Source organism: Empidonax traillii, unplaced genomic scaffold (assembly GCF_003031625.1).
Source record: "Empidonax traillii isolate 1590-97213 ecotype Southwest subspecies unplaced genomic scaffold, ASM303162v1 scaffold65:size4453928, whole genome shotgun sequence".
In the NCBI taxonomy this organism is placed as follows: Eukaryota; Metazoa; Chordata; class Aves; order Passeriformes; family Tyrannidae; genus Empidonax; species Empidonax traillii.
In genome coordinates this window covers 1,102,586-1,115,364 of record NW_020955258.1, presented here as the reverse complement: position 1 = coordinate 1,115,364, position 12,779 = coordinate 1,102,586, and the positions used below count along the sequence as shown (strand labels likewise).

Here is a 12,779-nt window from a genome sequence, read left to right as displayed (position 1 = left end):
GCTTTCTTTAGATCTTTATGTAGCTAAAATCAGGAAACAAGTAAAAATGGGTGAGGGAAACATATTTTTAAGAAAAAGGTAAGGTTGTGATAACTGTGTCTTGGGTTTTGAGAAGCACGGCTGTTCTGTGCTGGCTCCCTTGCGTGTCTGTGGTTGGCACTTTGAAAAATCCTCTCCAATAAGAGTTTGAAGATAATGTGGTTTTCGTTCTGCACCCGTGTTTTCATTGGTGGCTTACTGCGCTTTACAGTTTTCTCCAGCGTTGTGTATCAATTAGAATATTTTTTCCCCGATTTTTATTAAAATCTCTACAACACACTGTCTTTGCCAGAAAAATTTTGAATGACTTGTCCTCAGACGCCCCAGGAGTGCCAAGGATTGAAGAAGAAAAGTCTGAAGAGGAAACAGCAGCACCTGCCATCGCCACTGTTACGGTGCCAACTCCCATTTACCAAACCAGCAGTGGGCAGTACAGTATGTAGTCTGAATTTCTCGGTGGTGCTAGTAAGTGGGGATGAGAAGATGAAGAACTATGATTTCTATAACTGTTTGGACTAGGAAAAAGCAGGAGGTGAAAAAAAGATTATTTTGACTGATAACCATGCCTTTTAAACACATTCCTGTTGTAAGTATTTGAAAGGTTCAGTTAACGTTCTGGGACTGTTTGCCGCTTGGTGCAGCTAATGCGTCCTGAGGCAAAAACTCACCATAACTAACCATAATGCTATTATAAACTTCTTCACTTTGGGAACTAGATGAGCTAATTCAGAAGTTTCTTTTTTTTTCTTTGCAGATTCTTAATACTTGTTCACAAAAATGTAACCTCAGTAATAGAAATGACATTACAGTCAGCAATTACAATTTTAGAAAGTCATGAAAAAATAAGAACTTCAACAACCATATTTGAAATACGTAATAAACATATGTTTCTATGTTTTCTTTATTCACTGGATTTAATAGAGATAGTGCTTTGACTTAAGGGGTTGAGGATACATTAGTAAAGATAGAAGTCACATGCTGTCTCGCACAAATACCTACAGCATTAAATATACAAAAGGGAGAAAGAACTACTTGCTTCCATCTTTCTCTTAAAATAGCTTTAAATTTTTCGATCTCTGTTTACTGCTTTGCCACTTTGCCTAGTACCCTCCTTTATTTTATTGAAATGGATGTGGTTAATTCTGGATCCTATTATAACTGTAATAGTTACAGTTAATTGTGCAGACAGTTGAGATTTTGGGGCAGGGGGGTTATAGGAATACAGTGAACTTCTGTGGAATCACAAATGAGGGGTGATGTCCCAGTATACCTGTATGACAGGATTGAGGAAAAGAAAGGAAAAAAACAAAACAGCAAAGTAAGGCTGCTTGAAGGAAACTGGACCTTTTTGAATGAAAAAACTGCTAGGGAGGGTCTGAGGAGTTTGTAGAGAAGGGGGGATACAATCAGAAGAAAAAAATTGCCAAAGCAAGAAGAAAGTGAAACACAAGATGGATAGCAATAGCAGCAGAGGAGACAGAAGGGCGTAAACCGTGGAAGAGGAGAGGAATTTCAGATGAGAAAAGTAAGGAGTGAGAAAAAGACCTAAACCAATCAAGAAGAAAATCTTAACTAAAAAATTAAAAAGTATTCCCTGGGGGAGGATTGTAAGCTCATAACACATTGGAAACTTACTTCCAAAGCATGATTTTTTTAATGTACATTAAAGCCATGTGTGTGATTTCAGGGCGTATAAGTGTTCAAGGGATTTAACTCAGATCACTATTCTTCCATATTTAGGGTTAATACTATAAGTAAATGTGTGAATTAGTGTCTTAAATGGTGTGTTGATTTTTTGTCTGCAGTTGCTATTACCCAAGGAGGAGCAATACAGTTGTCTAACAATGGCACAGATGGAGTACAAGGTCTCCAGACGTTGACAATGACCAATGCAGCTGCAACCCAACCTGGCACCACCATTCTACAATATGCACAGACCACAGACGGACAACAGATACTTGTACCCAGCAACCAGGTTGTTGTACAAGGTGAGAAACTTCACAGCCAGACATTCCGTATAATATTTTCTCCATGCAGACACAAGTTGCCAACCTAACTCCTTCAAATGTGTCAGGATGCAGATTTAACAGCTTTGACATGATAAGTCTCCAAAATTATTAAAGGAAATTCTGAACAAAGCTATTTGTCACGTTTTCTTGGAGCCTTTTCCTTTAGATTGATAAAATTGTAGATATTTTGGGTTTACTTCTTATAGCAGTATATTTATTTTGGGGTTTCCACGCTGTATTTCCTGTATTTTTTTATATTCTGTTCTGCACAAACTGATAGAGCTCTGAGTTCTCCCATATCTGCAGCAATAGGAAATTTAAAGTAAAGCCTTAAAGATAGGAAGGATGTTTAATTCTAAACTTGAATTTATTAGTAATTTTTTTCCCATTTTCAATTACAAGTCATAATTTCTTCCTGTTGTGACTTTTGTAACTAGTCACCAAGTAGTTAATCAGTGAGTCTTGGAATCATAGAACAATTCAGAAATGTGCCTTGAGTGATCATTTGTCTAGCCCTTCATTTGTCAGGGCTACTTAAACATATTAAGTTGTGGAGTTTTACTGTATTAAAATATACAGTTTGGTTTATTAAAAACAATAGAGGTTACAAAATTTTTTAGTTGAAAATAACAGAGGAAGTGTACCCCTGCTTTTATGATTGTAAAGTAGTTGATTTTAAAGTTATCCAGTGAAGAGTTTTCCAGGCATCAGTGAAAACAGCGGGGAAAAATACTATTGTTGCATTGATCTTCTGGGTTTTGTGTTTTTAAGGGCATGTGATTTCTTTAGGTGATATTGTGGTTTTTTATGAGCTCAGGCAAAATTAGCTCATTCCCAAATTACAGTAAACAAAAAAAAAAAAAAAAAGAGAAGCCCAAGACCTTATTTGTTCTAGAGAAGTAGTGAAATTGAGTGCATTCTGTTGGGAGTTAATGCTACATTCCACACCCTTTTTTCTGTGCCAAATACTTACATATGCAGTTTCTCCTTTTACAGATAGACATTTATAGCATAGCTAGAAACAGTGTTTACCCCATTCTTCACTGGAACTTCCTGAAAACCAGAGAAGTAAAAAGAAACACACTAAAGGAGCTATACAACCAGACAAAGCAAGTTATCAAGCACAAGTGAGGGCTTCTTCAGCAGGAATGCCCAAAACCTTGCCTATGTCAATGAGCTAAGACTGAGGCAGCAGTGATGACCCAGATGGTGGCCACCTCACCCTGCTGTGGCCCAGAGTGCTCGGTTGGATCCATGATGAGGTGCTGCTCGCACCACATGTGACAGTGCTGTCACCAAACTGACGTCATGTTCCCCTGTGTCTCTTCAGCTGCCTCAGGAGACGTGCAGACCTACCAGATCCGCACTGCCCCTACCAGCACCATCGCACCCGGCGTGGTCATGGCATCCTCCCCAGCGCTCCCGACACAGCCAGCAGAGGAGGCCGCACGGAAGAGAGAAGTGCGCCTAATGAAGAACAGGCACGTACATTTAGATCGCTTCCTTTTTTCCAGTCAGCTCTGCGTAGAACTAGAGTGTCAAGCTCTGAGAGTCCTGATGTTTCTTAGTCAAATCATTTCTGAAGAATTTGTGTTTATTTAAAGATGCAAAGCAAAGAAACACACATCAGCTAATGCCATGTGTTGTGACTATGAAACCTTGAGTAAAGGTCTCAGACTCACTCTGTGAGGTGTGTGAATTTGTTTGCTGCCAAAGAAAAAAAGTAATTAGTGAGAGACCTGTACAACTGCAGATATGTTCTTACAAACACCAAGGTGAGTTGATTTTTTTTAGTTAATACGTTAATGTAGTTTCTTTTCTGGGATTCTTTCCCTTAGCCTTCTGTGTGCATTCTCCTTGGTGCTGGCCCACCTGTGCTCTTCGTGAGTGTTTTCTTGATGGTCTCACTTGTTCTCTTTAGCTCTTGCCCTTTGGGTTTTCTCCTCCAAGGCCAGAAGGGCTCAAGGAAAGGCTAAACAAGCAGTTCTTCCTTTTGACTAAAGTCTTGTGGAGCCAGTAGTGCAGCAGAGGAGCTGAGAGAGAGAGACTTGCTTCTGTAGGATTGAATGTGTGAGGAGGAACAGCTAAGCTTATAGAGCTGGGAGTAGGTGGAAGTAGCAAAGGAAGGGAGCAGTAGAGAGAAGCTGGGCATGATGCTCCTTAGGCCTGCTGTTACGGGACAGGGAAGGGGTGGGCCTGAACTGAGCCAGCACAGCAAGCTTGAACTCTTATCCACAGGGCACGGATTTGAGGCTGGATGTTCCATTGTGACACTGCGAACATAGTGCTTCCCTCCCTTCTGAGGAGGGGAAGCCCCATGCAAGCCTTGTAAACTTCATCTGTCAGACTGCAAAAAAACTATGATGTTGTTCAGGTTCGATAGATTGCTGTGCTGTGAACACAACAGAAACTTGCATGAGCAGCCCCAGTGCTTATATGCAGGGCTTTAATGAAGTAAATAATGCTGAACATCAGAGTTCACTTTTTTAAAAGGTTTTTGTACAGATACTGATAGCAGTGAATAGTAGATATCACCCTTTCAGGCTCTGCATTTGAGAAAAATTTAATTAGAATCACAGAATATCCTCATTTAGTCAGCAGTCTTACTCCATTAAAAGAAAGCTTTTGTGTTTGTGAAAGCCAAGAAAAACAATGGGGAATTACCCCACTTGAGTTAAATTGACAGCTTTTGCAACAGTATCACGTTGCATATGGTGCTTTTAGCCTGCCTGCTTAATAGGTCCGTGCAAATCTAGGCTCCATAGCAAAGCAGGGAAAAGGGATAGAGAGGCAGATGGTGAGGTGGCACTTATTGGAGGATTATAGTGTAAATATTCATAGATATTATTGTGCAAATTTTCTGTATAAATTTTACATTTTTAAAGCTCTCTTGTAATTCATTATAACTCTGGCTGTTCCTAATGAACCACACAGCCTTGAGGTGGCTTAATACGCAGCCTGAGCTGGCACAAAAATCACAAAAAGAAAGAAAATGTTGTCACCCAAGGAGACATAGTAGTAGTTTGCACTGGAAGGCAATTCCTGATGCAGTAGTACTTGACCTTTTGGTAACAGCCCAAAATTACTTAAATTCTAAATAATACACATGACTCACTGAAGCACTGCAAGCATGTGAAATTGTATTTGTAGGAGTGACAGATGGATACCTGAATACTTTCAAGGCTTACAAACTATGTTTCCTTCTTCCTGTCACATTTGTGGAGCTGAATTTCAAAAATTGCTTTAGAGGTTTCTTACCAGTTAGGTCTTGGAACACATTTTTTTTACCTGCTAGTACCTGGTACTACAGCTACTGTTTATCTCATAAGGGGAAGAACTGGGTTCAGTTTTGTCCTCTCATTTCCCAGAACACTGACTGTGTCACCAATCTGTGTAGTGTTTGCAATGAAGGATCGCACTGACTGTTTTTGAAGCTGTTCTGCTTTGTACCTAAAGGTTCAGGGCAAACAAGTGTGTACATTTCGATGTGTAGCTCTGTGCTGCTTGAAAAAGTGGCACTGCAGGAGGAGAGCCCTCTGTCTGGGCTCCCATCTGCCTGTGGCATTTAGCCTTGTGCTTGCTCTGCACGTTTATTTACTGTTGTTGTGCAGGATAGCTTCTGCCTTGGTGTTCCTGCCTTCAGGATGCTCAGCAGCACATTAATACCTTTCAGCTGTTTTTCACTGGTGTTCAAAATGTTATCAAATTACCTACAGGCAACTCAATCTTTACAAGCAAGGCTTAAAAGTTTGAGATCTGCTTTAGTACATTACCACTGCCATGTTCTTGGCACAGCCAACAAGGACTAAAGAATGATATGGTTCCTAGTGACTCTTTATTTTGTGATAGTTTTATTTGAGTCTTTTATATTACCGTTGCAATGATGCAGACATTATTTTTAAAATGAAATCATTGCTCAAGAGCAAATACATAAATACATAAATAGAGTGCTCCAGTTGAACATCCTGTTGGACTACAGCAAAGGGAAGAGTTAAAGACTGTAAAAAGAATAAAAGGTGATAATAACATCAATTAAATTATTGCAGCAGCAATTCGACTAGCCTAAAGGCTCTAATGTAAATCCTGCAGGCAGAATGTTGTCACTGAGGATCCTTTTCACACGGAAACGGAATTTTATTGGTGCTGCCTCCCTGGGATCTGCATGATGGAATGATATGTGGAGCTTGATTGTACAGGATTTGTGAGGAGCAATTGTTATGAATTCAGTGCTTTTTCCTCACTTGCATTTCTTAACAGTACCTCCATATTCTGAAAATGGCAGTACTAGGTAAAGGTTTGACCTGAAAACAGTTCAGTAGCCCGTGTCTGCAAATGATTGTTCTGGATTTGAATGGCCTTTTTTGCTTTGCAGAGAGGCAGCACGTGAATGTCGCAGGAAGAAGAAGGAGTATGTGAAATGTCTAGAAAATCGAGTGGCTGTGCTTGAAAACCAAAACAAGACACTGATTGAGGAGTTGAAAGCACTTAAGGACCTTTACTGCCACAAATCAGATTAATTTTGGATTCTCGTTTTCATTTGTCCAGAATGGGATAGAGACTGGTTCTGGCTATACCCAGAAAGACAAAGTAAACTTTTTATTTTCTAAACATTTCTTTTTTTCTATGCGCAAAACTGCCTGAAGCAACTACAGAATATATTTCATCTGTGCTTTGCATCAAACTGTGAATGTTCAAGTACTTGCCTCCACTTCTCCCCTTACAAGATGAATTTCATCCTCAATCTCAGCGTGAAGAAGAACAGGCTTCTTTCTCGTCTCCCCATCCTCTTCAAGGAGTAGCAGTGGTCACTTGGGAAGTTATTGTGGGGACGGTCCTTTTGTAGTGATGTCAAGAATTTGTGCTGAGTTCTTTTCGTTGCCTTAGAGACAGAACCACCCCAGCCTCCTGGTCCAGCGAACTGTGGGCCACATAGGTGGAGCACAGATGGTGCAATGAAGAAGCAATGGTTGCCAAATTCGTTTCATACACTCATTGTGAACTATACAAATACATAGCTAAGCAGCATGCCAAATGAAAGGCTTCACTGGCACACCCTTGGTGTGGAGATAACACCTTTTTATTCAAACTAGCCCAGGAGGAGTTTGATTTGTAATCTGTGTTAAGCCCTCCTGAACTAGTAAAACCTTCTCCATACCTTGGAAACAAATGCATTGAAATGAGCATCACTGGTCAGTTGTTGCTTCTCATAGCTTATGTGTGCAAGTGTGTTCAGCATTCTGAATGCACAAAAAGCGGAAACCAGCTCCGTAGGATATAGGTTGAAAGATGATATTTGGATGGGAAAGGAATTCAGAATAAAAAAGATACAATAGTGACGTTATGAAAACAGTAAGCAAGGGTAGCACATGGAAGCACTGCCTATTTGTATGCAGAACAACTAAGAAGTTGAAGCCAGCTCCACATAAATACTCCCTGATGACAGTGTGGTCTGTGTCCCGAGTCCTCTCAAGCAATGAGGTTGTTTCTATTTCCTTAGCACTGTCTTATGTAATGGAAATTATTGTACTCAATGGAAACATCAGCCTGGTTTGCTAAATTCTTTTTCAAACTTGGAGGCTGCCTTCCATATGTAAATTAATTTGTAATTATGTCAACTACTGAGACAGCCTCAAATACTGAAGAGGACTTCACAAGGGACAATACTGGTTCTTTGAACCTGGCCAGGTTAGCTAAATTCTTAATTCATTTAGGGTATTTTTTCATGTAAAGGGTCCGATTTACAGAGTAATTTATTCCTGCAACTGAAATTACTCATGTGCCTCAGATGTTTGCAAGATTAGTATTTCTGTGTGCACTGAGGAACTGGGATCTTTCCCAGACTTATGTTGTTAAAAAAGGTAGTTCATGTTTAAAAACAAGTCTGTACTGAACATTAGGACTTCAAAAGAATCATGCTCAAAAAGAACCAAAAAGACCGTCAAGAAGTTGTCAAAAAAAATGTATAAAACAGAATCATGTGCAGTTGTTTACTGGCTCTTTGAAGCCAGTCTCCTGGTATGTTAACTTGGGTCATTTGATGGAGTAAGTTTACTTTGCGCTTCTGGTCAAATTGTTATGTATAGAAACATAGGAATAAGGCTCTGGTCTGTACTAATGCCTTGCCTAAGGGAGTATTAGTTAATATTTTTACCCTTTCACTTTGTTTTTAAGATAAATTTCACACACAAGCTTCTAAAAGATTATACAATCAGTGTGATGTTATAAGAAAAATATTTGGAAGACTCTGGGCAGTTGAGTCTCAAACACCTAAGCAGTATTAAAAGTTGATGATTTCTCATTTGAGAGGGCATTCAGTTTCCAAGAGACTTAATTTAAAAGGAGCAAGGTTAAACTTACAGCATTATTGTTAACTTCAGAGTTATCAAGAGTTTCAGATTAAATTTGTATTTCAAGAAGAAAACGTAAGTATCAGAAATATGAAATAATTCATTTTCACAAGTTTTGAGGGGCTTATAAATGGTCTATTTTTATCTGCCATAGAGAGTTGATTTTCATGTTCTTATTTAATGGGAGATAAATTTATGAGTTTAGCAGTGCAAATTTAAGGAAGACCCCAAATTCTCAGCAATGCTTGTATAAAAATGATCTGATTCCTAAAGTGAGCAAATAGAAATACATGCAACGGTTACACTTTCCAGAAATAGTGCTGAAGTAGAAATGTTGATAATGCAGGAGTCATTCTTGTAAAACATGAACGGTGGCCTCATTTACAATTACATGGAATGATTCCTCCAGCTTTAAGAAACATGGAAAAGGCTGTACATGTCCACATTAAGGCTGCGTTTTTCTGTAGAACGCGTGTTTGCAAAAACGTGAGGTTTTGCTGTGAACGTGAATGAGGCGAGCTGTGATCTGAGAGCTGTGGCCAGTGGGTAATGGACACTGTCTAGTGCTTGCTGATAGTCACTGGGAGCTGAATGGACATGGAAGCCTGAAACGGTACCCAGACAGAATTCTCCTGACACAGGGTTGATGCAAATTTGTGCAGCAGTGAGAGGAGAACTGTGTTACCCGTTTGTCCATGTGTGTTCTGCAAGTGGCCTGTAGAGTTACTAGTCTAGACCTCATTAGCAAATAACGTTTCACTAAGAAAAAGATGTTATTTTGAAGTACATAAGGATTTGCTGGAATCGTTATTTTTATTTATGCTGCACTGAGGATATAGGGATGTAAATTTATTTAATGGAAATTTTAAGTGACAGTTATAAAAAATTTATTAGACCAAGTACAGGGCTGGCTAGGCTACCCCATACATACTGTTCATATTGACCCAAAAAGGGAAAGAATATGACACAGGAATCCATTCCTATGTTATTTACCAAGTAGTGAGGTTGGGGTAATAAGCTTCTATAAACTAAGGCCATTTGGAAGTTTTGGAAGGCAGAAATTATGCTGGCCGGGGGGGAGGGGGGGGGGAAGGGTTAGTTTTATATCTCACAATTGTGAGTTTTCAAGAACTGATAGCCTGTTTCACCTGAAGAGAAGGTTAGAAAGGGCTAGATCCATTATGTTCATAATAAACAAGAATTGGTTTGAAATATAGTTTTTGTAATGTCATTATTTTGCAAAACAACAGCACCAATCAGGCAGTTAAGATATTGTCAAAGGTGCTCTTTTAATTTAGATATTCTTGGAAAATACATATGTATAATATATGTACATATATATATATATACACACAGTATATAATCTACAGCTCTGAGAGCTTTTAAGTCAGGAATGCTGAGTATTATAGTATATGGAGGTCAGAAGAAAATTTTTACTTTTCTGTGTGTGTCTGGGTATGTGTGGATGTGTGCGCGTGTGTGAAAGCCTCCCCCCACCCCAGGAGCTCTGGGCTGCGTTATTCTAGCGCTTATTGCTGATCTGTTTCGTTCTGTTTCTCAGTTACCCATTTTCAAGAATTTTATTTCATCTTTCATGGCTTTTGTGAGGTTTGTTTTTCATTGATGGAGATTTTTGAAATTATGTCGACAGTTGTTTTACAACCACCACCACCACCCCCCTCCCAGAATAATTCGCTTTTGTGCTTTTTCTCTTTGGCAGCTATATATCAAAGGCAAAACATTTTGAAAGGTTGTTAAGGTGTTATGTTCTAAAGGAACCACTGGTAAGACTTCTGTTTTCCTCCCCGGGGTAGTGGCGGTGCATTTTTATTTAAGCAGCAATTTCACCAGCATCGGTAGTTGCCGGCACCACGGCTTGTGCCCAAAAGCACAATTTTGGCCTGTCGTGCTTGTCAGGACTGTACAGACACACCTGTAGGTTCTGACTGTCCTGTACTTGGCATTTGCATTGTAGACCACTCTCTTCTCCGGTACTTGTACGTTGGTCAGAAAGTCGGAGGGGTGTTTAGAATCATTAAGAGGCTCAGGAAAAAAAAAAAAAAAGATTTAATAAGGAAAAACAGCCCTGATAGTTTCTGACCTAAACTTGTACCACAGGTTTGTTTTCTTTAAATCTGGGCTTCCAGTAAACTGCAGCTGCAAGTAGTCCTCTGTTAGCAAAAACTGACCCATTTTTTATTTTCTTTTTTTTTTTTTTAATTTACAGCAGATAGACAGTGCTTTTTGTGGATTAAAGAAAGTCTCCCCATCAAAGCAAGTTCAATATCAGTGGTTGCAAATCTGTGACAATTTGTAGAGGATTTCATTGGTTTTTCTTAGACCTTATTTTTATTTTTATTTTTTCACCTGAAGCTGGTTAGTGATGTAACATTTGCCAATGATCCAACCAAAAGGTCATGTATTTATTTTTGTTACACTATGTTCTTTTTAAATGTTTAATTAAAATGTGCACTTTTTAAAAACAAAACAAACCAAACCACAGAGAACAACAAAAAAAATTCAAGATCAATTGGGTTTGCTTGAGAAGCTTCCTGGCATAATCATGCTGCCTGCACACAATTCACTTCTCTCCCCACAGCAGTTGATTCCTTGGCTAATTTAACTTGTGGATCAGCACCTGGTGCCCAGCAGGCATTGCTTCAGAATGGCAGCAGACCTGAAGGGGCAGCACTGAAGGCTGGAAAGAAAGAATCAAGCGTGTGGTGTCTCAGAGCAGTACGTACAGGATGGATGTGAAATTATTTTTAGAGTAGAACTAGTTCAGTGATCCCATGTGGGAAAGGGAGGTTAATTTGGAAGGAAAGCTAAACTGTTTTTCAGCAACTTTATTCCCCTTTTCTTAATTTGAGATTTGTCTGCAGATTTCACAAGCTGCATTCCAAGAAAATAAATTGAAAGGCTTTCCAGTTCTTTGACACCAGGAAATAAAGGTACATTGACAAAGTGTCACTCTGCTTTAAAAGAAAAGAAAAGCACAACCACCTTTCTTTTGCAGGAATGATGATAATTTAGCTGTAACCCTGAAATCTGTTATTGTGAGCAGGCTTTAAAAAGCATACAGTACTTTGGTGGTTCTCTGTAGTCTGCCTGAGAACTCTTTTTCCTGAGCTGTGTCATTTGCTAGCTGTAAAAGACACTGATTTTGCAAAAGCCTGAATGTGTCATGGAGCTCAATTGGTCTGGAAGGAGCCAGACTGATGAAGAGAGGGTGCTGAAATCTACCTGCTGTCTGCTTGTGACAGGTTCAGGTCTGTGGATGGATATGGCTTAAGTCTGCACATCTTTGGGGAAAAGGGACCAGATCCATTTGGTAAAGAGGGCTTGCATTTTAAGTGTTTTTCTTGGAATGTGTTAAGCTGTGGCCTGCAAAGAGATGTGCTTGGACTAGTTTGCATGGCACGTACTGAAGACAGTGACTTGTTTGCTGGGGCACTGCAGGTGCAGGTTTGTGACTTGCTGTGTGGTGAGTTCAGGGCTCGCTTTCCCCAGGGGGAGGCAGGAGCTGCCCTGGGAGCTGTGTGCTGCCAGGGCAGGGGACAGGGACAGGCTGTAATGACCCACGGTTGGTGCACTCCATAAGCTGAGCATTTACTGTGCTCACGACTTGGGAGCAGTCGGTTCACTCAGCCTCAGCTGTGTATTTCTCTAAATTAGGGGATAGCTGAGTGAGAGATGGGGAAGGAAGGTCTTGAGCCAGTTAATTATCTGGAAATGGCCGCTCTTAAGAACTAAGGATGTTCAGATGCTCTCCACAAGTTGTGTTTTATCCAGGTGCCACTCCATTTTTTTTTGTGTGTGTAATTACATTTATTTATATTAAAACATTAATTTTAAAAGTTCTAGAAGTTCAAGTTTGAATGAGATTTGAAATTGTGCTGCTTATATGGACTTCTTGGGATGGAGAACAGAGCAAGAAGAGGTGCTTGTTGGCAGCCAGCCCCTCCATAGACTTTTCCCCAGATTGGTTGTTCACTTCAAAAAGGAGTTTTTTCTGTTCTGGATTTATAATTTGAAATTGTTTTGGAACAGTGTTTTTCAGGGAAGCTTCCAGAGCGAGGGTTATTATTCTCCCTTTGTAATGTAAGCTGGAAAGAGTAAGTTCACCTCATCTGCATTTCTGATTCTTTACCCAAACCATGTCAGCACAGAACAGGGTAGTTGAGCTTGACTTCCACGTACTTGTGGAATTTAAAAGACTAAATGAAAACCCATTACTGGGGGAAAATAAATTCTTTTTTACATCTCCCCAAAAACCTAGAAACATCCCTGTTGTGTTCTGGGTTTTTTTGTTGTTGTTTTTTTTTTTTTGGTGTTTGTTTTTTTTTTTTTTTTTTTTTTTTTTTTTTTTTTTTTTTTTTTTTTT

The 12,779-nt window shown here is 39.5% G+C and overlaps 1 protein-coding gene across 2 annotated transcripts in view; it reads left to right on the top strand.

Moving 5' to 3' along the window:
- CREB1 (cAMP responsive element binding protein 1) overlaps positions 1-12,719 on the top strand; it is a 39,248-nt gene extending 26,529 nt beyond the window's left edge. The window contains exons 5-8 of one of the 2 annotated variants that reach the window (XM_027880156.1): positions 332-474; positions 1,845-2,027; positions 3,379-3,529; positions 6,421-12,719. In XM_027880156.1, coding sequence (XP_027735957.1) covers positions 332-474; positions 1,845-2,027; positions 3,379-3,529; positions 6,421-6,565 — 622 coding nt within the window. In that variant the 3' untranslated portion in view covers positions 6,566-12,719. The remainder of the gene's footprint in view (positions 1-331; positions 475-1,844; positions 2,028-3,378; positions 3,530-6,420) is intronic. The other variant, XM_027880157.1, reaches the window with a different exon arrangement.
- Positions 12,720-12,779: the final 60 nt, after the last annotated feature.